The 24,894-nt window shown below is 56.9% G+C and overlaps 1 protein-coding gene across 6 annotated transcripts in view; it reads left to right on the top strand.

The window, feature by feature from the left end:
• Positions 1–24,894, top strand: part of OSBP2 (oxysterol binding protein 2) — a 161,851-nt gene that overhangs the window by 117,510 nt on the left and 19,447 nt on the right. For all 6 annotated transcript variants that reach the window (XM_074321898.2, XM_088800933.1, XM_088800934.1 and 3 more), the window contains one exon: positions 12,712–12,968. In XM_074321898.2, the coding sequence (XP_074177999.1) occupies positions 12,960–12,968 (9 nt within the window). In that variant the 5' untranslated portion in view covers positions 12,712–12,959. The remainder of the gene's footprint in view (positions 1–12,711; positions 12,969–24,894) is intronic.

Raw genomic sequence — 24,894 nt, 5'->3', positions numbered from 1 at the left:
AGACCAGAGATTCAGCCACCACAGATACTGGCCTACAGATTCGTGGTGTTTGTGGGGTGAGGTTTCTGCCCCTGTAACTCTGGTAGAATGGAAGCCAAACCCAGGTTCTACGTCAGCCTGGGTCGCCCATCCCTATAGCTGTCCTGGTGAGGGTGCAACCCCTGTGCCCCTCTCCTGGGGAAGTTGCCAGGAGAGCCCCATGTGATAGCATGGGGTCCCTGATGCTCTCAACACACCTGTGCTGATCCCCAGTGAGAGAGGAGGGGAGATGGGCCCCAGGGGCCACGAAGGTCAAGAGGACGCTCGTGCTCTGGCTTGTGTTTTCCGTCTGCCTGCCAGGGTTTCACAATTTATTATTTATTATTATCTGATTTTCCATCAGATTAGATCCTGACGTGCCTTCCAGGGTCCCCAAGGCCAAGCTTCTCAGTCTTCAATCACCTACCTCCTTGGGGGGAAGGGACGTCATCCTGTTTTCCGAAGTTTTTTGTTTCGTTCTCATCACTGATTCCTGTTTTGCAGCACCTCCTGCAGGACTTATGTCCCCCAGGACCTAGTCTGGGGAAGGCAGGCCTGCTTTCTTCTGGGTTCCCCAGTCAGCAAGGGTTGGCTGTGGCTCAGGGGAGCCCCTCCTGTTCCCAGGGGCCCTCGGTGGCTCCCTGTCAAGTCTGACCTGTCCCTGTGCTCTGCTCCAGCACGAGGCCTCCCACCTGCCTGAGGCGCTGCGCCTTAGGGCCGCTCGCACTCAGTGCTCTGGCCTGGTGCTCTGCTCCTCCTCGCCCTGGAGTGGCACCCTCCTCCTGTGCCCCCGACATCGCATCACCTTCCCACAGTATATCTGTAAGGCTGCCGCCTCCTTCCAAAGGCCTCTCAGGGCCCCACCCCAGCCTGACGTCATCTCTCCAATATCCCCACCCTGGGGCTCCTGTTCTCTTGAAGCTCCCAGAACACTGCTCAGCCTCCCTCTCCCTGTTGGCTGAGTGGGGCAGAGCACTGGCGGGTCCTCTCCTGGGGCAGGGGACCAGAGGCCCAACGCCACCCCCCAGGCAGGGCTTCCCTTCCCACGCATCCAAACCAGGTCAGGTTGGAGGGCACTGGCTGGCCTGGGCATCATCTCAGGGCTGGGCATGGGTGAGCTGCTGTGGGCACTGGTGTCCAGGGACATAGAGGTGACAGGTGCCACCAGGCTCTCTGTAAAGACCTCGCCGCCATCCCAGCTCTGCCATTTAGGAGCCTTAGGTCTTGGGCACCATCTTTAACTCTCCACGCTGCTCTTCCCTCTTCTGTGTGTGGTTCTTACAGCATACCGCGTCATACATGGGAATGGCACAACATGTAGAAGCGCAGAGTAGGCAGTCACTGAGCAGAGTACGCAACTCAACTGTTCACTCTCAGACTCACTGAAGTCATTTGACATCCCGTGGACCTGCCTTGAGGCCCAATTCTGTCTGTTCTCAGCATCCGGCTGATTGCATTCAGCGATCAAATTCAGGCAGCTTAACAAACCTCCTGAAATCTAAATAGAAATCACCAAACCTGCTGTAATTGAATGTTGAAGGTGCTAACCTTGCAAATTGGAAATGCCTGTTTCTTGCCAAGAGTGCAGCGCCCCCACGGTTCTCACCTGAAACTGACACCGGCTGCGTTTGTGTCTCCTCAGAGGCCCTGCAGTGGGGTGTCTCTCTGCTATAGCCAGACTGCAAGAAAAATAGGATGCCCTCCATGCTCAGTGTCCTCGGGGCTCAGGATGGGAAGAAAGCCCCCGTGGGGCGTCTGGGAACCTCAGGGAGGAGTGGTCACACAGAGACTGAGACCACCAGCTGGAAAGCTGCTAGGGCTCAGGGATTAGGCCTTGTCCCCTCCCTGCCCTGCATACTCAGATTCAGCAGAGAGGGAAGGAAGCAATGTCTGTCCCCACTATCAATGCTGCTGGCTCGAGGGAGCACCCCTGTGTGGGTCAAGGTCAGGCCTGCTGGTGACTTACATGCCCATCAGCCGCCATTGGACAGTTGGGTCTCAGCCCCAGTGCAGCAGAGCCCACAGGCTCCCCTGCCTTGAAGGTTGTCTTTCACCACCTTCTGTGTGTCCTCTCTTCTGCGGAGTGGCAGGAGGGCCAGGACAGGGCCAGTGTGAGCAAGGACACACAGGCATTCAGACACTGTGTGTCCCTTATCCCCTTCCCCCCCACCAGCCAGTGGCACTCCCTGGCTACCTACGGGCCTCCACCCGCCTGGTGCCACCTGCCCTGCGGATGGTTGTTTGGGTCCCCTCTTACGGCTGCCTCCTCACCCTACTCCCAGAGAGTGGGTCAAGGCTTCTCTCTTTGTCTCCTCCCAGGGCCCTGTGGGCCGGTGCCCGGCTTGCTGCTGGGCCTGCAGAGATGAGCAGGCTATGACCCTTGTCCTCCAAGCGACCATGTTCTTTTTACATGTTTCGTTGTGACTCCAGTTGGGTGGAGGCTGCGGAGCCCAAAGGAGGGAGCCTGAGGGCTCAGGGCAGCTGCTCAGTTGAAGTGACCAGTACTGGGCCTCGAGGGAGCAGCCATCTGCCAGACAGAGGAAAGGAGGAAATAAATCCAGGGGTGACGTAGAAGTGGGAAAGCACTGGATGACCTAAGAGCTAAGGAGGAGATAGGAGGTGGGACGCTGGCAGGCTTTGCTGGGCGCAGGGCAGGGGGTCCCTGCCTTCTTGGCACCCAGAGGTGGATGAGCCATCTGAATGTCCCTCCTTGCTCAGGTCCCTGCTGGGGCCCTTGCATTTGTCCCTCCTGCCCAATAGGCCTGTCCCCTTCTGTTGTAGTCCTGTCCCTCTGTTAGGACCCATCTCAGTGCCACCGCCCCCCAAAACTTGCCCAGCCCAGCACTGGGTGTGGGTGTAGACAGAGGGGTGAACGCTGGCCTTAACCTCATCTGTCCCGTGAACCTCCTATCAGCCAAGGCTGTTCTCACTCACCTCCAGCCATGGTGTGTGAGGGGAGGGGACCCGCTGGTCATCCGTGTCTTGACCCTGAGGAGCTCATGGGCAGGTGAGGGTGAAGCCAGGTTCCCCAGAGAACCAAGCATGAGGCAGTGCAAAACGGGGTGTTCACAGGGCTCTGACTCCCACCAACATGTCACTGCCCTGCCCCCATCCAAAACCGGTCTTTGCAGCCTTTTGGTTTCTCAGTTTCAAAAAGCTGCCCTCCTGACAGGACTTCCCATCCAGAAACTTGATCCATTTTCCTCAAGGTAAAAAAAAAAAGCTTCACTTCTAAAAATAGCTCACCTGGCTCGCTGAGCTGGCTGTTTCCATGGCAACCCACTGTTCCCAGGAGTCCCCCCATGAAAGAGGGTGAAAGAGGGACCTGGCGCGGGTGCCCGTGGGCTCCTCAGCCAGAGCCGGCTGTTCAGGGTTCAGGGAGAACCTCGAGTGGGGAGCAGGGGTGGGGGCACAGCAAACACACAGGGGCTCCCTCTGATTCCAAACTTCTATGGTTTGAAGTAAATTCAAGACCAGTTATATGCAAAAGGAGCTGTGCTGATGAAGGTGATGGGAATTTGGGTGGGCTGGGGCCAGTAAGTCCCAGCTCTGCACTGGCTGTGGGCTGGGTGCTAATGTCCTTGTCCAGAGGAGGTATAAATATCCCCAATGTGTTAACGAAAGCCGCATGGGGTCGAAGCAGGCCTGCCTGGCCCAGAACCACCTCTGCCCTGACCAGTCAGGAGGCGTATGTGCCAGACTTTGAGGGGAGAACAGAGAAGAGTTGTGCCCAGGTAGGAGTCTCGGGGATTAACTCGAGGGCACCCAGGGACCATGGCTCAGGACAGTAAATCAAATGTCGTGATCAATGATAGAGTGAGAACGCAGCCCAGTGTTCAGCTCAGCCACAGATACCCAGTGTGGTTGCTGAATAATGGCCCCCAATGATACCCATGTCCTAAATCCCAGAACCTGTGACTATGTTAGCGCATATGGTAAAGGGACCTTGTAGGAGTGATTAAATTAAGGATCTTGAGATGGGGAGATAATCCTGGATTACCCACGAGGGCCCAATATAATCATAAGAGTCCTTATAAGAGGGAGGCAGGTGGGTCAGAGTCAGAGAGGAAGATTGGAAGATGCTAGCTACCCTGCCAGCTTTGAGGATGGAGGAAGGGGCCACAAGCCAAGGAATGCGGCAACCTCCACAAGCTCGAAAAAGCAACGAGATTCTCCCATGGGGCCTCCAGAAGGAACGCAGCCCTGCTGATGCCTTGATTTTAGGATTTGTGACCTCCGCAGTTGTCAGACAATATGTGTGTGTTGTTTTAAGCCACAGTATGAGTTTTCCACGGGCTGCCGTAACAAGTTACCACGCCGCAGTGGCTTAAACCCACCAAAGTTTACTCTCTCACAGTTCTGGAAGCCAGAAGTCCGGAATCAAGGTGCCAACAGGGCCATGCTGTCTGACAGCCCCGGGACAGTCTGTTCCCAGCCTTTGTCAGCTTCTGGTGTTGCTGGCCGTCCTTGGCCTTCCTTGGCTTGTAGATGTATCATTCCAGTCTCTCTATCTATTATCACGTGTGTTTCTATGTCTTTTCTCCTCTTCTTGTAAGGACATCAGTCATATTGGATTAAGGACACGCCCTATTCCAACATGACCTCATCTTAACTGATTACGTCTTCATCAACCCTTACAAATAAGGTCATGTTCAAAGTTCCAGGAAGGACAGCAACTTGAGGGAACAGTAACCAACCCAGCATAGCGACTAAGGGTTGGAAACTCAATACCCTTGGGAAGCTTTCTGCAGATGACAGGCCACTGCCACACGCTGCTGGCCTGGCCAGGGTGGACAGAGAACTTGTGACTGCTGCCTTGTAGCACATTAGTGACCTGAGTTTTATAGATTTATTGTCTTCTAACAAAAAAGGAGAATTCATTCTTGCATGTAGCTGGTGAAAATTGATGTGTATTTTAGGAATTGCTGCTTTTCTAAAAACAGTCAAGTCTGAGACTAGGCTTGAGCATTCATTCCACGGTCGTTTTCTCCACGTGATCCCACTGTCCCCAGGGCTACCTTCACCTTATCTCGAGCTTGGCGCCTGCCTTGGAGGCCGGAGCAAGTCTTTCCATGCTCCATAGTCTGGAGCTGCTGTTTGCTTTTGCCACTTTCTCTAGGGAGGCTTGGGAGCACCAATGTGGAGGAATGACAGGACTCAATTCCCCAGCTGTTACTGAGAAGTCATTTTCAGTAGAAGGTGCAGGCCCCTGCGGCCCTGAGTTGTCTCTGGGGAAGGTGAAAAGCAGGGTAAGCTTCTCCATCCTCCGTGCCCGGGGTTCTTGTTTCCGAAGCCGCAGCCTTGCAGATGGGAGAGCAACGCACTGGGCTCCTGCTCGGTCTTTCTGTGGAGATTGGAGCCGAACGTTAGAAGCACGCTGGACCACCAGCACGCAGACAGACAGAGCAAGGCATGGAGAAGCGTGTGGGAGTTCAGAAAGATGGTCCTGGCAGCCTTGCTGGGAGGCACAGCGGGGAAATGGCGGGTCCTCTGCCCAGCAGGGGCTGGCAATGCAGGCGGATGAGAAGGCAGCGGTCCCCTGCCTCCTGCCCCGAGCTCTGCCCCTCCAGCTCTCTAGTCCTTTCTCCATCACAGTCCCTCCAGTTCGGGGTCACTGTCCTCTGTGGGCTGTGTCCTTGGAGGCTGGCAGTGTGGGGATGTGGGCTCCCACCCTGACTTTCCTCCTCTCTGGCTGCCCAGTGGTCTCAGCCCAGATGCCCTCGGTTCTGAGGTGCAGCCCTCCTGCTAAAATGAGGGCACGGGTGGTGGTGTCTGCAGGCCGCTCCAGTGCAAATGTTTTGGTTCTTCTCTCTTCCTGGGGAGACTAACGGTGGTGGGTGAAGGGGGGAGACAACGTAGGCCAGCAGGGAGAGGGCAAGATGAGATGCCCACATAAATCCCATAAAATAGAGAAATCACTGTGCGTGTAAGAGTTGGGGCTCACGCCCTGACAGGAGGTCACTGCAGTCTCAGGAAAACGAAAGTGTGCCTCTTCCCAGCGTTACAGCTGGTTTCCCAGGCCAGAGGCACAGAGAGCCCCTCAGTGTGGCCTGCACTGAGAGATAGGAAGGGGCTGGCATAGCTGAGGGGAGGCGCCCCAGGTCTGCCACTCGCTCACCTTAGGGCCCATCCCGCTCTGAACCTCAGTTTGCTCACTTGTAAAGGGAGGATGCGAGGGGTGCAAGAATGAAATGAGTTGTTTGCCCAGCGCTTTCAGCAGTTCCGGCACTTGTGTGAGCCTCCGCTGCCGCTGCCACGGTCAATGTCATGCGCTGCACAATGCTGCCGTCCCTCCTGGCTGCTTCATTGCTGACCAGTGGGAAGCAGCCTCTTCCAGAACTTGCTTCCTAAGCTGCTGAGACCCAGGGTGGGTCTGGGTGTGATTCGCACAGCATCTCCTGGGTGTACCAGCTGAGTGCAGAGCCAGTCAGGGGCCAAAATGAGTGAGGGAGCAACTGACAGCAGGGAGCTCAGCGGAGGTGGGTGGTGAGGGTCGCCGCGGGGCCAGCAGGACAGTGTGTGTCCTGGAGAGAAAAGGAAAGGGGATGAGCCGAGGGTGCAGGGGTAGAGATTTGACAGGAAGGATGGGCAGATGGAGCCTCACCAGGCAGAGGTCAGGTGCCGTATGCACTTTGAGCTCCTATAGCTGGCCCCTGGCTCACACACACTGCCAGCAAAGGTGGGTGGTCTTCCCTTGGCTCCTGCCTTCCCCCACCCCGGCCCCCTGTTGGGAGGGAGCGCACTGTCTGTTCCTGCAGACCTGAGTGCCCCACACACCCAAGCAGCAGGCTCCCGATGTCAGCAGCGGATGCCCGGCTTGTGAGCAGAGGCCAGCAGCCTCCCACCTGGGGAGGGACTCTGACAGCAGAAACATGGAGTGGTGACCCCGCTTACTCGCCTTCCAGGAAAGTGGACCGGACCCTGGGATCATCCACGAGGGATGCAGCCTCCAAGCCCTCAGAAGATATGTCGTAGCCACGTGGAAAGTGGCCTGTCCAAGGTCTCATGTCTGACCTTGGCCAAGCTCCTCTCCCCCTTCTGGGCCTCGGTTTTCCCATTGGAAAACAAAGGCATGGGCCTGGATGAAACGGGCATGACCTACGTCGTTCACGCCCGGGCCAGTCTGCCCTCCTGGGTTTGGCCTGGCCATTCTGTGAGTGGTGTCACCTGACAGCCCAGGAGGCAGCCAGGAATGCTCTTGCCATCTTGTATCGCTGACAGTGACCGTGAAGGAAGCAGGAGAAGCAAGTGGAGCAGAAGACGGTGGCTGGGAGCCAGGCTGCACAGGAGGCTCCAACACTGCTCCATCCACACACCCTGGTCCTGTTGGGCTACCTCCCTGGTAGACACTTGTCCTTTATCTGAGGGCCAGAGTCTGCCTCCCTGCAAACTATTGTTCTGAACAGAGACAAAGCACAACTAAAGAAGGAGAGGCCCAGAAAATTAGGGCTCCAAGGTCAGGAAACCCCAACCTTCAACTGCTGGGGAGCCGTCTGAGTGACTCGGAACCTGAACACCAGCCATGGCGGGGCGCGGTCACAAGGCAGCCCATGCCTTCCTCTTCCTGGGGTTTGTAGAGATCACCAAGAAGGACCGCAGATGCTCCCTACCTCCCAGAGCCACCTGAGACCTTGAGGCAGAATGGGGAGAGGCCGAGGCAGCTACGCAGCCCCCCTGTGAGGCCCAGGGACAGGGAGGCCATCATCTCCACTTCTGGGGAACAGTGGCCTTGGCTTCCCGTCAGCTTGGGCCTCCCTCGCACCCCTATGCCCATTCCATGGAGAGCTGGGGGCCAGGAGTGGCCAGGGGACATTTTTAGATGTCCCCCATGGCAGCCCTGAGGGACAGGCAGGGGAGACTGATGGGGCACCACCGCTCTGAGCCTGGGGCCGTCTCTCCACACCAGCCGACCTCCCTTTAGACCTCAGCACTTCAACAGCACCTCTTTCCCAGCCTCCCACTCCTGGCTTCCCTCCTGGGCTTTATGCAGAGGTGCCACCTATGAGGGACCTGCTGGCTCCTTCCCAGTCTCCACTGAAACGTGGCTGGGGCAAGGCCCCCGCGTGCAATGGGTCCTGGCTGATGAAACATTTTACCCTCCTAGTGCTCCGGTAGACTTCCTGCTTCTGTTGTTTCTTTAAAGGCCTAGCATTTTCTAGAAGGTAATTGAGAGGCATTGAACTCAGCCAGAACATGAAAACCAGGGTGGGCCTCTCCCTGTGTTAGCGCTTGTTTCCCAAGCTAGACGTGCAGGGTTCCGCTCAGTGTGGGCAGGTTGCTGCTGGTCTGGTGGTGGTAACCCCAGCTGAGGTGGGCCACCTGGCACCTGTGTCCCTCCCAGAGCCATGAGGTGGGTGTTGGTGCCCTGCTATACACAGGAGGACTCTGAGGCTCAGAGAAAGAAGACGGCCACACAAAGCAGCAGAGTTCGACGTGAACCAGGAACCCAGGCATTCAAGACTGTTTTCCCCGACCACCTCAGTTTTTATACCACCCCTGTGTGCTAAGTCCTGGCCTTTGTGTGGGCTTTGTGGCCGGCAAGGGACTCCTTTGTGTCGGGTCCTATGGCTTTGTCTTGGCCCTAGGTTTCAGTTGCTGCTATTCTTGTATTAACATAGTTACAAACTTTCTGTAGGATTTTATCACTTTGGATAGTTCAGTGTCTGTTCTGTTGTTGCTGATATGGATTGTTCCATTGTTTCTCTCAGATGCTCACTGTCCCTGAGTTTTATTCCCAGTGGGAAGTGGGAACAGAGAGGACCCCCAAGACCATGAGAACCCCCAAGGCCACGAGCTTGAGAACTGCAGGCCCAAATAACTTCGTACATACAAGTGTTTTCCTTCCTTTGGACTCAGTCTCCTACCAGTAGAGTCCCTGTCGGAGGGAGAAGTGGGCGATAGAAACTGAAGAGTCATGTTTGTGATTCTTAATGGGAATGCACCTGTTTCTCCTTCAGAACGCATAAGCTAATTTAATAGCACCCATTCTTTTTTCCAGTTTGGGGAATGTCACATTAAGTAGTTTTATTTACATCTCTAACATTGAGTTTCATCTGTCTTTCCAGTGTGGTTTTGCTCCTTGCAAGACCCCGGACCCCAAACTGAGACTTGGAGCCTCAGTGTGGCCAGAGTTCACCATTTTAGAAGCCGAGTCCCCTTCATTGTTCAGCTCTGCCTCCTCCCAGGCGTGAGTGGGTGCTCGCACTGCTGTGCTTAGCGCATGTCTGAACAGCCTGAGACTTTGCGAGAATATGGGGGGCTGGGCCACATGTCAGCTTCTGAGTGACACGCACCCCCTACTTGAGGACTGGTGGGGTGTGGGGGCTGTGGGAGTGTGGCCATCACTGCTTGTCCATGACCTTGGAGCTGGGTAGGTGCTGCCGTCCACATGTTTGGGTGGTGTTCATGGGTCCAGCCCCTGGCTTCCCGTGGCCACCCTGGCCCCAAGCCCTGCCAGGTCTCTGGTCTCTCTGTCCCTCCAATCTGCCTGTCATGCCACTTGCCACCAGTCTTTTCTGTCCCATGGGCTCTGTTCAGATGCCCAAACATTCCCTTTTACCAACGGATGAAGGCCCAGGCTCCTTGGCTGTGCCAGAGGCGCTTCACTGTCTCCACTGTCCAGCTAGCGCCTCTGTGCCCCACGCCTACTGCTCATCCTTCTCCAGACCCCACCATCCTGTGCTGACCCACCACCCCCGTGTATGCCACTGAGAACTGATGGGCCCGGAGAGGCCTCCTGTGCTGTGTAAGATCATTCATTCATTCATTCATTTACTCACCTACTCACCCCGTCTCTTGCCCCACCTCTCTCTCCCTCATCCATTCTTTTTCTTTTTTTTAAAAAAAAAAAAAGATTTTATTGGGGAAGGGGAACAGGACTTTATGGGGGAACAGTGTGTACTACCAGGACTTTTTCCCAAGTCAAGTTGTTGTCCCTTCAATCTTAGTTGTGGAGGGTACAGCTCAGCTCCAGGTCCAGTTGCCGTTGCTAGTTGCAGGGGGCACAGCCCACCATCCATTTGCGGGAGTCGAACCAGCAACCTTGTGGTTGAGAGGATGTGCTCCAACCAACTGAGTCATCCGGGAGCTCAACAGCAGCTCAGCTCAAGGTGCCGTGTTCAATCTTAGTTGCAGGGGGCGGAGCCCACCATCCCTTGCGGGACTCGAGGAATTGAACCAGCAACCTTGTGGTTGAGAGCCCACTGGCCCATGTGGGAATCGAACCGGCAGCCTTCGGAGTTAGGAACACAGAGCTCCAACCGCCTGAGCCACTTGGCCGGCCCCCTCCATTCTTCTGATCTCACTGTCTGTCTGGGAGGGACTCTTGCTGCCCATCCGCAGAGTACAGACTGCTGGTCAGTAATCACTGACCTGGGTGTCCTTCCATCCCACCCCATAACGACATAGCTAGCAACTTGGGAGCAAAACAAGCACATCCCCACACCCCCGGCCGCTGGACCTGAACTTGACCCCTAAGAGCTGCTTACTAAGTGTACTGCTTAATGATAAGTTAAATAGAAATGTGGTTAACCACTCTGCCCTCCACGTGGGAGGACACTCAGCGTTAGGCTAGTTGTGTCTCTCATCAGTTCTTGCTTAGAGCACAGGGGTCACAGCCAGCATGCCCCCACCTGGCCTTCTCAGCAGCAGCCATTCTGGTTGGTTGGTGGCCCTCCATTCTAGTTGTAAGACGTATTGAACATGGAAAGGTGACAGGGGTTTGCTTTGTAACTCAGCTCCTGGGCTCTGAAACCAGACAGACCTGGAAGCTCCAGAATTCCCTCGCCTTGTGGACCTGAGCAATTTCAATTACCTTTCTGCCCCCAAACCTACCTCACTGGGTTATCAACATGCATTAATGGAGGCAGCCCCTCACCCACAGCCTGGCATCCAGAAAGGCAAGATACATCAGCCATTGGAACCTTTCTAAGATGGTCCAGAGAGAGAAAAGGCCTTCTGTGCAGACCAACCTGGGTTCAGATCCAGCTCTGCCCCCTTAAGAGCAGGGCCATACACCGGTGGCTTATCTTCTCGGAACCTGTACTTTCTCGCCTACAGAGTGGGAAGAACAGCCAAGGTCTGTCAACCACTGTGAGCTTCAGCATTCACAGTAATAAAGCCAGTGGCACTAGAGCCTGGCCCAGCACGTGTGATCTCCAGACACTGGGTCATTTGAAGGACGGAGTTGGGCTGGTTGTCAGGGAACGACGCTGCCCGAGGCCCCTGTGACTGGCGGGGACAGGGTATGCAGTGAATACATGGGCCCTACTCCACTGTCTGGCCTGGTACTGCCACCGGCTCAGGGCATGCTCAGAGCAGTGACTCAGCCATGGCCACCCCCACTCACCCTGCCCACTGTGAGAAGAAAGCTGTTCTCTCACAATAGGCACCTTTTACAAAAAAAAAAAAAAAAAAAAAATGTGTCTTGGGTTACAGATTTTCTTTATCTAAACAAAAAACAAGTTTCTTGCTGATTATTTCTGAAACAAGACGTTCCAGAAACCCCTCAGTTATAGGCTCTGGCTCACAGGACAAGGTTGGCCTCTTGGTGGTCCCAGCTCAGCATTAAAACAGCAGCAGGGTCCGGGCCAGCCGGGATCTAGGGTACCCCAGACTCGCAGAAAGGCACACCCTGAGGGCACCTGGGTAGCTGTGCAAGAGGCGAGAGGGGGTAGGAGAAGAAGAGGAAGCACCCACCTGGCTGGCTCACAGAGGCCCCAGCAGCGTGGCATGAAGAGAGTAGCTCTGGAGGCAGCAGACTAGCTGTGTGGCCAGGGCATGACTTTGCTTCTCTGAGCCTCAGTTATTTCATCTGTCCCCTGGGGATGGGACAGTCCCTAAATTGACAAGGCCACTGAGAGGCCACAGCCAGTGTCTGCACACAGAAGGCATTTGATAAGTGAGAGTTGCCTTGCTCCCCCAGGGGAGATGGGTGATGACCCGAAGCAGGATGGGGCGAGGTGAAAGCAGGATGGGGAGCCCTAACTTGGGCCCCGGCATCTTCAGGCAGGCTGTGAAGACGTGCGAGCATTGGGGTGGGGAGGGGTGAGACGTCTGAGGAGATGGAGGAGGTGTCCCCAGCAGCTGGACCTGAACTTGGACCCTAAGAGCTGCTGACTAAAGTGTACTAAACTTAAAAACAAGTTAAATAGAGGTGAGGTAAGGTGGTTCCAGGCAGCGGGGACAAAATGGGAAAGGCCCCAAGCATGAGTGCTCACGTTTGAAGGGAACAGGGGCCAGTCTGTCGTGGCTGCCGGGTGGGCATAGAGTGGAGAGGAATGTGAGGTTGGTGGGAAAGTGTGGGTCCGTTCGGGCTGGGCCAGTGCTATGGGGAATGGAGCCAGACTTGATTCGGGGTCTGTGGCCTGGGATGTGAGCTGCTGCCGCACAGCAGTCGCCACCTCCTCACCCAGCACAGCACAGCCTTGCCTGTCCGTCACACTTTAGGGGGCTGGTGCTCTGCCTGCGGGTAGGCCTGCCCCCTCCAGAGCACAGGTCAGGCCCTGTCACTCAAGCTGGCTCAGGAGGGCCTGTGCCCACTCAGGGAAGGCTGGCAGACCTCACCCTCGCCAGGAGCAAGAACTGGCACCGGCTAGTGGCACTGCCTGCTCCTCCCTCCCGGGCCCAGGCCGGGCAAGCCTTTGATGCCATTCTGGTCAGTAATAATCACAGCACCTCCGTTTCTCTCCACAGATGACTCTGGGGACGACGACGACGAGACTGCCTCCCCAGCTGACAAGAGCGAACTCCACAACACCATCAAGAACCTCTCCTTGAAGTTAGATGACCTCAGCACGTGCAATGACCTCATCGCCAAGCACGGCGCTGCACTGCAGCGCTCCCTGAATGAGCTGGACGGGCTCAGGATCCCGTACGAGAGCAGCGAGAAGCTGAAGGCTGTGAACGAGCGGGCCACTCTCTTCCGCATCACGTCCAATGCTATGATCAATGTAAGTGGCCGCCAGCACCCTGTCCTGGCACAGGGCTCCCCCGAAAGGGAAGTGGCTCCCTGTCACCAGCACCACGGTCCCTGATTAGTGGCTTGTGTGCTTGACAAACGAGGGTTCTGTTTCCAGTGGCTTCAGGTCCTTTCGCAAAGCCAGCTCCCTCCTGCACTGTCCATCCTTTACGATGTCTCATCCACGCAGCCATTGGTGGACGAGAACATTCTAATTGTCTGGTGGAAAGCGGAGTTGGGTGTGGGATCTGGTTGAGGCTGCAGGTGGTTCGGGCCTGGCTGAGGAAGGCCAGGGCCTCCAGGTGAGCAGCTGGCTGTGCCCACACAGTAGAGCCTTGGCTGGTTGGCCCATGCAGCTGCTACTGCTTTTCCCCAGATACAAGGCAGATGCTGCGGATTGGGACCACAGGGGGTGTGCACGTGTGTGGGTAGGGAGTGGCATCGCAAGTCCCAGTAGCCAAGAGCTTGAGAGCGGAGTAGAGCAGTAGAGCAGTAGCAGCCAAATGAGTAACCGCAGTGTGTAAACGGAGAGGCACAGCCACAGGAGTCACCGCTCTCCACGGGGTTCTGGAAGCCACTGGGCTGTGACCCAGAGCCCGGATGGTCTCTCCATAATGACAGAATGGAATGCTTAACTATGCTTCCAGGACCTTCCTCTTTCTGCCCTGTGGGTGCTCCCCAGAGATGTGTGTGGTCCTCCAGCCCACCCGCCCCAGACACAGGTCTGAATGCAAAGTCTCCTCCCAAGGACAGCCCCTGGGAGGGGCCGGTCTGCCCAGGGGAGGCGTGCTGGGAGCAAGAGGGTCAGAAAGGGGAGGTGTGGGGACATGCGGGCCACTGTAGAGGCAGCTGGCCAGGCCCATAGAACATAGCTAAGCAGGTCAGCAGGCCCACGTGTCCTCCAAAGCAAGAGGGTGACACCATATCAGGATCAGGACTTGGGACCAGACTCTCCGGCCAATACTGGGAAACCCAAGAGCCAGGGAAAGATGGAGGCCGGAGCCCACCTCAGGCCAAGATCCCGAGGCAAAATTCTGGGCATCTGAGACTTGGCCCAAGCCTGCTTCACGGGGCCTGTGGGCAGCATGATGTAAGGTTGGTGGACCACCCCCACCACCCCACCTGCCCTGCCCCCACTGCAGATGGGGGCGTGGCCAGGATGCAGGAGGAAGCTCCATCCTGGGGCCTGAGGCTGAGGAGGTGCACCCTCTTGCAGAACTGGGGGATACATTGTGCCTTAAGCTCAGCAAGTGTGTGGACCTCTGTCCACAGTGCTCAGGGGTGTGGTTGGTGCCCACATGCCTAGAGGCTCTGGCTGCAGCACTGAGGCCGCTCTGTCAGGTGAGGAACTCTCGCTTTCCTGTGCTCACCTTCTCAGCCCACTGGCCTCCTTACAGCCCCCAGACTCTAGGGGCCCAGGTCCCTACACTTCCTCCAGTGACAGGCACAGATATTCGGCATTTAATGACATAATGATGCATTCGGGTTTCCCTATCCGTCTGTATCCGTCTCGCACTGCCTCCCTGCCTGCCGAGACTGAAGCTGCTTTATCTTGAATAAGAAGTTTTGTTTGGCTTTTCCCAAATAATGAGCTGGCGTCTCTAGCAAAGTCTTTTATCAGACATCAGAGGCTCATCTGTGTTTGCGAAGCCATAAAAACAGCTCACCACCTAAGAGCGTAATTGTTTGATGGGAAGCACAGCCCCTGAGACGGATGATGAGGTCTGTTTGCAATTCTGACACCAGGAGAGTCAGACCGGATTGACAGGTGAACCTGACAATGAGGGCCTCTCCCCCATCTACCTCCATTGGGGAAGGGGACACAAAATAGTAAGGTGCTGGCCCTGACAGGCCATGCTGGTAGCCCAGGCAAGTGCAGGGCCCGCGTTTCTCCCAGGGACCCTTCCTGATGGCTGTTCTTCACCTGGCAGGACCCTGGTCAGTTCTGAGAGGGCTGTTTGCACAGCTGTCAGACACCAAATGTCCAAACCCCCATTGTGTGCAGATGGGACACCTAGGCAAAGCATCCCCACTCCTAGCCAGGCCTTGACCTCTATCCCTGTTATGAGGAGGGGATTGGACCAGGGATCTGTAACTAAGGCAACCAAATGGCTCCCACTCCCAAGTCCCAGTGGGAGCCCATTCACACCCAGGACAACTTACCCCTCCCTAAAACTTTATTACTATAATTAGGTACTGTTAGTGCCAAAGTGAAAACTGAGGTGCAGAGAAGTCACCCAGTCAGCAAACAACTGAGCCAGGATGCAAGCCCAGTCTGTCTGTCCCGCTGGGGCAGTGATGACCCCCTCGCTCTCAAAGTCAGTGAGAGTGAGACTCCCGAGGGCTGCAGAGGCTCCTCCCACTCGAGGTCAGCACACAGAGTGGGTTGGCCTCACATCTGCCCAGGGTGAACCCCCAATCTCAGGGACACAAGTCCCCACCGTGCCCTTCCTGGGAAGCTAGGGACTTGGGAAAGGAGGAAGCCACCCCCAACTGTTCCCAGAAGGCACCAATCATCCCGTGGGTCCCTCCAGGTCTCATTGTAAGAGGAGGGAGCTGTTTCTCCCCATTGTTGGGATCCCCGCACCAGCACCCCTCCCTGCTCCTGCCTGACCCATGGAAGCCCTCCGTGGGGAAGCTCCCAACAGCCCCCATGCCTGAGTTTGGGGAATCTCTATTCCCACCGGCCAATCTGGGCCAGGGCAGAATGCTGAACATCTGTGGGTTTTCCACCTCGTGGGCTCTGACTGAGCCTGGGTCATGGAAATGTGGAAAATGAGGGACGGCTGGCCAGCTAGAGCCCACAGGGACTTCAGAGAGCCCTGGGCAAGCAGCACCCTTCCCCCATGGGGGGAGGGACTGGCTGATTCATCTTCTCTTTTCCCCAAGATGACCAAGAATCTGAGGCTATTCAGCCTTCAGGAGAAAAGTAAAGGAACAATTTTAAACCCCCTTCAAATTTGGGAGAGGGCATAGATATCATAAGCCTTTAGATCCCTCGCTGCCAGCAGGGCAGGGAGACGGCTCTCTCTGGACAATTCCCAAGATCCCAGGCACCATGGTTAGTGACGAGGCCCATTCCTGTGTCACCATTCCCCAGTGGCCGGTGCAGTGATCTCACCTTGAGTAGAAGATGGCCCCTTCGTAGGTGTTTGATGGAACAAGTACCCAGGAGGTTTCTGGATCGGGCATATTGAATAGTGCCACAGTGTTTTACCCCTCCAGGCCTTTGCCTGTGCGGTACCTTCTAGAACACCTTTTCCCAGCCCTTCAGATACCTGACAGATCCCTTTTCATCCCTCAGAACCCCACAGGTATGTCACCACGGCCGGAGGCTTTCCAAGCTCCCTGTCAGGAAGCCGTTCCTCCTGGCTAGGACCCTGGAACCCGGGGGCACCGCTGTGCTGAACCTGCCATGCAGCGTTTAGCCTGCTATTTTGACATCTGCCCCCTCACCAGGCTTTGCGCCCCCTGAGGTCACGCTCAGGTCTTACCTGTGTCCCCAACAGTAGCCCAGTGGGTGTGCCCAGTATGTGATGTTTCATAGTTGGTCTCATATCTCAAGAAAAATGTTCTAAGTAGGTGGCATCCCATAGTTGCCTGTGTTACCATTTCCAGAGACATTCCCGTGCTGTTTCCTCCCCTGAACAAGGTTAGTGCGAAAGGGAAGGCTCTGCACTCAGCCCTCTGCTGCAGAGCTGCTTGTCACCACCCCATGCCACCCTGGTCACCCGCCTTACAGAGAAATGACCCAGCCGAGCCACCAAGAAATAGGAACAGCATTTTATGTAATTAAATCATGATTGCGTTTTTCACGGGAACGTCACGGGTTGTATAAGGACATAGGAGCAAATGAATGAATCGCTTAGTATGTGGCAGAATTCCCTACTGGGTGATTTTGTGAATCTGATCAAAGGCAGCCCAGCAGTTCCCTGCTTGGATTATTGTTTAGGCAACTGTGAATTCGCTTGTCATTTAGGTGGAGCCTCACAGCACTAGAAACGACTTTGGTTCTTAGGCTGAACCTGAATCACAGCACACCCGTGCATGGGCGCTCCCCCAGCCTGGGTGTGGGAACCCCAAGCCTGGACACCAGGACACCCCTGGGGTTGTAGCGTTGGATCAGTGCCATGGTTTAAGGTGGAGAATGACTGAATTAATACATATTACCCTCTCATGCTTTGAGTATTAGTTTCCATAAAGTGGAAAAAAAAATAATTCCAGTTTTATTCTTTTTCCTATAAATTTATCTTTGTGGTAAAGCAGGGTGCCCTGGTTTGAAGGACAGACCTCCAGGATGGTGGTGGCGTGACAACAGCTGCCCACCCCACTTTCTTCCCATATCTTTGCTCCTCACAACAGCCACGTGAGGCTGGTGTCATTACAGCTTCCTCAGCATCATCATTTGTATTATTCAGGTGCCACCCTGAGGCCCAGAGTGGTCATTTAGCCCAAGAGTCACAGGCTCAGCTGCTGCATAAGCTCTTGGAGTCACAGCTGTCAGTTCCTGGGCTGTCCCCGCTGCTGGCCACTGGGCGTGTGCAGAAGAGCTGGGGCTATGTCACCTGTTACCAGGCCCACCCAGCACGCCAGGGGTCTTTTGGGGGACCTGGGCTCCCCATGGGTTGCCCTTGAGCCCTGTGTTTTGGCCTCATGGTCCCTGCATGGTCATTCTGGTGTGAGGATGCCCCGCTCCCTTCCACTCCGGGCGAGGCTCCGCTTCCTGACCTGTGGAAACAGGCTCTGTCTGCAGGCCCAGGCAGCCAAGCCTGGCCAGGGAAGTAAGTGCTGCTTCTGTGACTTTCACTTCCACTTCCCTGCCCCCTGAGCCCTTAGGACCTCCTTAGGTCACACTGTATCTCCTCCTCCTCTCCGCCCTGGCCAGGGGAAGAGGCAGCTACAGTCCCAGTGAGAAGGCGCTGGGGGCTGTGTGGCAGGAGCTAATGGTCGTCTCCCCCTGCAGCGCTGGGCCCCTTGATGTGCTGGCAGCCTGTGGGCTTGTTTCCCACCAGCTACTTCTCCAGGCCCCGCAGGTGGGGCCTGCTCCTGACATGGCCCCACACTTGAGCCGGGAGAGGCTCCTCAGAGCTGGTGACGTGTGCAAGGCCCACTACTGGGCCCCTCCAACCACGTGACCCCAGTGGCCCTTAGGAGCTGTGAGTTCAGGTCAGCCCTGCTCACCCCCACTGAGCACTGCGACAGGGCAGCATGCAGCGCTGGTGGCTCGGGAGGCCTTCCGTGATCCCTCCGTGGTCCAACCAGGTCATGGTCTAGGCCCTGGGCACACAGGGAGCAAAGCCCAGGGAGCTGTAACCATGGAGATGATAGAGCATGCCAGAGACAAAAAGACCTTGGGCGGAAACAGCAGGCTGGTGGGTGGGAAGAGAGGTCAGGGCACAGCCTGGCTGCAGGGGAGGGCGGGGGGGGGGGAGCGTGGGACATGGGGGTGACTGTGGGAAGGAGGCCTGGGAGACCGGAGCCTGGTCACGGGACACCTTCTCCAGAGTCACTGAGAGCACTTTGCCTTCTACTCTGACAGGCTTGCACAGCCGAGGATAATGGTCCGACCCACATTTTAGCAAGAGCCCTCTGCTGCATGGAGAATGGGCTGTTGTGAGGAAGGGGCAAGTGCTTGGAGCTCCTTTAGGCGGCCCCTGTTGTCACCTAAGGAGGGGTGGTAGCTTTCCCCTGGGGGAGAGCCGTAGCTGCTGTGTTGAGGGAAGGGCCAGCGGAGTTGCTGTGGGGGTGAGAAAACAGGCCCACCAGGAAGGACTGCAAGGTGTGGGCCTGAACCACTAGAAGAATAGGGGTGCCCTTGCTGTCTGACCCCCCGACCCCTGGCCCTCACATGCTGGACATGGGTCCACTGGTCGGTCCCACGGGTTCTGGCAGAATGCAGGGGGGCCTTTCCCAGGATCAGGTTTTGTATAACCAACTGGTGAATGAACCCCACAGGAAATGAAAGACAATGGAGGCACTCAATGAGGGCAGAAAGCAGCCATGGTGCTGGCCAACAGAGGGAGGGTGCCCACCTCAAAGGGTCTGATGGCATAGACACTGCACTGTGGGTCCCTCAGTTTACCAAGGAAGGCCCACGAGGCACACATTTTGGTTGCTTCAGTAGAACTGGTTGGCAGGATGGGGTGTGGGTCCTGACCACGGGGCCTTGGGAAAACCTGGGAAGAAAGGGCTCCCAGTATAACCAGACTGGGAGGGAGTTGGCTCCCACTGCAGGTGCAAGGAGTTGCAGACCAAAATACAGGGGAGAGTCAGAGGGACTGGGGGGCGGGGGGAGGTGCAGACAGCCAAAGTGGGAAACAGGGCCGGGGGCAGGCAGGGACAGATGGGGACTGGTGGGGACAGGTTAGGGGCAGGTGCAGCCGCTATGTAGACGCAGCAGCAGCAGCTCAGAGCCAAGGCCTCAGATGTGGAGCATCATAGAAATAAAAACCCAGATCAGGAGCTATTTACTGCTCCAAATGGTCTGAGGCTTCCCTGGGCCCTGTTTGGAGATCACGTAGGGCATCTTGTGCCCACCCACGTGGAGCAGTGGTGAGGGCCCCGGAGCTGCCCCACCTCGTTCTTCCGGGGCCGTGGGCAGGTTCCCGGCCAGCTGACCACTGTTCTGCTGCTGACAGCTTGTTCATTTGGGGCCTGGGGAGATGAATAAAAATAGATCCCAGAACTGTCTAAGATCAGCTGGCAAACTCTCGGCCAGATGGTGCTGGATCCTGTGTGCAAGTGGTGCACTATTTTGAACGTGGTAAGGGCTATTTTAAAGTTTGAATCAAAGTGAAAAGCTGCCCCCTCCCCGCGATACTGTGAGTGAGTTACATCAGGGAAAAGCTGTGCTCGTCCTCTTGGTGCTGGGGAAGCGCCGCCTGTGCCGAGGCTGTGAGAGGAATGGGCACAGGCAGATGCCCAGCCCAGCCCTGGAGCTGCTCGCCTCAAGGGGCCAGGAAGGTGGTGGAGACACAGCATGGCAGCTTGGCTGGCCCTGACCCAGAGGGAACCCCCCCCCCCCCGCCCCATCTGAGCCCAACACTCCCATTACAGCTCCAGGGCTCTCACTCTCACTCTCAGGTGTCTTGGAGGCCTGAAATGGCTGTGCTTCTTCTGGTGTGGCAGCCTCCAAGCCAGGCAGCCCTGGCCTGAATCTCAGCACGGCCCCTGCCTTCCTTCGGGAGGTGTGCACGGAGGCTAGCCTGCTGCACCTCAGTAGGAGGGGGAGGACAGACCCTGCTGACCACCGTGTATCCCCTGGTGGGAGCTTCTGGCCATGCAGAGGGGTTCAGGGAGACCAGGACTCTGCACTGTTTCCTCCTATTCTCCACCTTTAGGACCACAGGCTGGTGAGGGGCTGGTAACGCTGGCCATGTGAGGATCAGTGTGCTGGGGGGGGGGGGCAGGTGGCGGGTGGACAGGTTTAGCCCCAGCAACACAGAGAGCAAAGGGTCCGGCCACCCACCCACCTGGGAGCCCCAAATCCTGAGAATCGCTGCAGGCCAGACACATGGCAGTCAGATACTTGGCAGGTCCTGGCTGGCTGCAGGTGGAAACATGCCCTTTCTCCCATCCTCCCTGTGTCCGGGGTTACCAGAACTTGCTGTGTGCTGATGGCTAGAGATGGAGCCAGTCACCAAGCTCAGGGTACCCTATTGGCCCCGCCTGGAACCTCCGAGCATTTGGCTCGTTTCCCACTTCCTCTGTGAGTCCCAGGGCCGTCCACCCCAATGTCCAGCTGCTCTCTGGCACCTTCCTCATGCCCCTATCTAGGAGGGCAGTGACAGTGCAGGACACTGCCTGATGGTTTCCAAGCTGCCACCGAGGCCAGACCTGAACAGGGTCCTAGCTCTGCAGACCCTCCTGAGAACTTGAAAGGCTTCCCCAGGCCACACACGGGACAGGCAGGGGACCCAGGCCTGCTGACCCCACGCCCTGCTCGCTCACCCACATTTGGGGAGCAATGAGGTCATTGTCAGGATTAGGATTAGGAACTGCAAAAACCATTCAGGTTTGTCCTCCTTCCTTCTGGGCACAGCTGGGCAAAGGTTCCCAGCTCAGAGACACTCTGGGCCTGTCCCATGGGGCCACCATTAGGGAGCTCCCCTAGGAGCTCACACGGCTTAGCCCCAGTGGGGTTTCCCCCAGCTGGGCAGCCCTCACAGCCCCTTTCACTGGGCCAGGCTTCTGGGAAGGGAGAGGCCCGTGGTCAGGCAGGCCGCCCGCCCCCCCCCCCCCATCCCATTGCTAAGCAGAGCCCGCCCTGTGTGGCTGCCTTTCCATCCTGGGCTTCTTGGTTCTCACTCTGCTTTGCGAGGCTCAGTAAGCTCCCCGCCCTCCCTGCAGAGGTAGAACCGCACTGCCTGCAGACCCCCACACCTCTTCATCTCGGGAACCCTCTCGGTAGCCCTGGAGATGGGAGGAAGGGGCAGGGCCGGGAGCCTGGAACCCTCTTCCCATCCTGAGGACAATCACCCCAACGAGTCACAGAATCAGGAACTCTGTAGGTTACAAACCTGCCCGGGATGGGCAGCGAGGCAGCGCCTGTGCGGGCCCGGGTGCTGGGCTCCTTGTTCTGCCTGCTCCCCAGCCACTGTGTGCTTTAAGGGCAGTGCAGTGTAAGTAGGGAGCTTCCTGGCACCTGAGGCGCTGCTCCTGCTCAGGGCTGGGTACAGCTCTCGGGGAGCTGTGGCAGCGCCTCAGGGGAAATGTGACTGTGGGTTCAGAGCCTGGGCCAGTCAGGTCCTCCCTGGACTCCCTGGGAGCTGCCCCTCAGCCAGCCCCCGTGTTGGGCCCCAGACCTAATCCAGCTTAGCAAGCGCACATGCACCCCCCAGCTCAGGATTCCTGGCAGCAGGGCCAGGCCAGCGCCTGCCTCTCTCCAGGCATGGCCAGTATGGGGCCTGGAGACCAGCAGTGCCAGAGGAAACCTGGGAGTTGGGCATGGACACCAGGTAGGTGCAATTGGGGTGGAGGGGCAGATGGGCTCTGCACAGCCCACAGGGTGGCCAGGTAGCTCATCTGCTGCAGGTCACCCCCCACCCTCACTGGCAGTGGCAAAGGCCTTGGTCCAGCCACATGATCCCCTAGATATTGTAGCACAGCAGCCTCCGCCCTGCCCCCTTCTTCAGGCAGCTGTGACCCTTTCTGATCTTTGAGTACCCAGCCCAGCCACATGTGGCCAGAATGAGGCCACAGCTTTCCCAGGGATTTGACTTTCTGTCCCCCTGCTGTTCCACACCATCCTGCCCTGCAGTGGCAGCAAGGTGAGGGTCACACATGGTCAGGTTATCAGCCAGCAGCCCTGGCCACATGGGCAACGTCCTCGACGGCAGGGACGGGTGCTGGGAGGCAGGTGTGGCTAAGCAAGGCTGGGTCCCGTAGCTTGAATGGGGTTCTTCCCTGACAGCCTTGCTAGTGAGCATCCCTAGGAGCCCAGCTCCAGTCCAGAAAGGCCGTGGGATCCACACCACCTGGGCCCCAGAGGGCATCCAGACAGCGCTAAAGATCCCGCTTTGCAGAATAAATAGTGACAGTGCTGGTCCCAGGCCCTAGGAGACTTGCAGGTGGGGCCATGGGGACTTGAACCTGGGTCTCCCACATACTGCTTTGTGGCCCTGGGCAAGCCCCTGGCCTCCCAGAGCCTCCATTCCCTCCTCTGGCACCTACCTTAGTGCTTGTGAGAGTGTCCCAGACAGCCCTGACCCAGAGTAGGTGCGTGGCATGAGGGAGGTGGGGCCAGCGTTAGAATAAGCAGGGGTACCGTGTTTCCCCGAAAATAAGACCTAACCGGAAACGAAGCCCTAGCATGATTTTTCAGGATGCTCGTAATATAAAATAAGCCCTACTGAATTTCCCCCAAAATAAGACTGGGTCTTATATTAATTTTTGCTCCAAAAGACGCATTAGGGCTTATTTTATATTACGAGCGTCCTGAAAAATCATGCTAGGGCTTCTTTTCCGATTAGGTCTTATTTTCGGGGAAACACGATATTTGGGAAGGAGAGGAAGACATAGCGCCTGGTAGGCCACACGTGAGGGTGTGGGGAGGGATGGGACCCCAGGAAATGAGGCTGGAGACGGTTTGGGGCCAGCTGTCAGCTGTCCTGGGAAATACAGCAAACCTGCACTTTCTCTACCCTGGGAAGAGAAAATGGTCATTTCTAAAGTATTTAGAGCTTATGACCATCAGGCATAGGAGGTAGGGAGCCTAATTCATCTTCACGCTTCGATCATCTTTCCCACTTCGCTTTTGCTGCTGGGAAGCCCAGTGGCCATACAGCCAGCCCTGTCTGACATGAGTTCGTGGGAATTATTTACCGTGACCTTTGGCTACTATTTTATACTGTTATTGGTGGCTCTTCTACAAGTCTTGTTTTAAATGCCGTAAGTTCTGTGAAAGCAAAGCACCCATGTGTGTTAAAACTCATTGGGATGATTGCAGGAGCTGTTGAGGGTTGGCAGGGAATGATGGCGGCAGATACGACGGAGCGGTGCTCAGGGAGAACAAGGGCACAGGTGACAGGCCTTGTCAACTGCCAGGCCAGTCTGGGGTGGGCAGGTGACGTGCCGCTGGGCAGGGCACCCACAGACCGGTAAGAGCCCGGGAAACCAAGAAGCACCCATCATGCGTCTCGCCTGTGATAAGTCTCCGTGTGTGACACAGCCTGGGCGTCTGCACCCTCACCCCAAGGCAGGCAGGCAAGGGGGCCGTGCCTTGTGCTCTGTGGGAGGCGCATGGCTCTGGGGCGGACAGGCCCAGGATCCTGTCCACTTGCCCCTTGTTGACCTGGGCAGCCCCTTCTTCCTGGGCTTCAGTCCCAGGGGGCACAGGAGGACCTGGCAAGGGGCTTCCCTAAAGCGGTGTGCCCGGTGCCCAGCGCCCGCCCAGGGACATGACGATGCTCCTTCTCCACCAGCACCAGGCCTCGTGGCAAGTGTCTGCCATGCACTGCACATTGGCTTGGCAGGGCCTGGCAGGCTGCCTGGGCCAGCAGCAGAGCCAGCCGGAGCCCCCACGGCGTTAGGACCCCTTCCTTGGTCAGCAAGCAGGTGGCAGGACCTGAGATGGATTTGACTAGGCCCTGGGCCTGAGGTTAGGGCCATGGGAAAGCAAGGATGACAGGGGACACGGGTCTCATGGGAGTAGCTGCTCAGGGTGGACCGAGCTATGGGTTCAGGGCCCGGGTCTGGGTCTAGGTCTGCTGTCTCCTGCTGTGCGACCTCAGAGCCTCAGTTTCACCATCTATGGAATGGGGTTGGGGCCCCTGCCCAGCCGTCTTCCAGGACTTCTATAAGTTCTGGAATATTTCTGAGGTGCCCAGAGTAATTTTCTGCCCCGCCCCCAACCGTCCCGCTACCACCTCTTATACCCACTGGTGCAGACCCAGTAGAGATGCCTTCTAGTCAGGCTGCTGGGGTAGATGGTCACTGTGTCTGCTGTCAGGGCCCCCTCCCTGAGGCCTGCAGTGGTGAGGGAGGGGTGGGGACTGGGGGCGAGGCAGAGGCCACTGCAGGACCCAGGGTCATCGGCTTGGCTCCAGGGCACAAGCCAGGGAGTGGTATAGTCTGCACTAGAGCCGGGTCTCCTTGGGCCCACCCAGGCCCACCTCGGGGTCCCCAGATTGCATGGTAGACAGTAAGGCTCCCCACCAGCAGGTGAGCCTTGTGGATCCATGATTTGCAAACTCAAAATAGCCCCAGACTTGTGACTGCCCTGGACACTGGCTCTCCCGTCCCCAGAGCCTGTTAAGTGCATAAGATTTCTTTCCTTCCCTGAGAAGGTCTCTCCCCCACAACCTGTATCAGGGCACCTGTCATTATAAATCTCTGCCCCTTCTGGAGAAGCAGGTTACGGTGGCTTAGGTGTGGCCAGGCAGGGACCATCACCGTGACCTTTCAGGGAGGGTGGGGAG

The sequence above is a fragment of the Rhinolophus sinicus genome, chromosome 9 (assembly GCF_057876585.1).
Source record: "Rhinolophus sinicus isolate RSI-liver-muscle chromosome 9, RSI-T2T, whole genome shotgun sequence".
NCBI lineage: Eukaryota > Metazoa > Chordata > Mammalia > Chiroptera > Rhinolophidae > Rhinolophus > Rhinolophus sinicus.
This window is presented reverse-complemented; position numbering and strand designations above follow the sequence as displayed.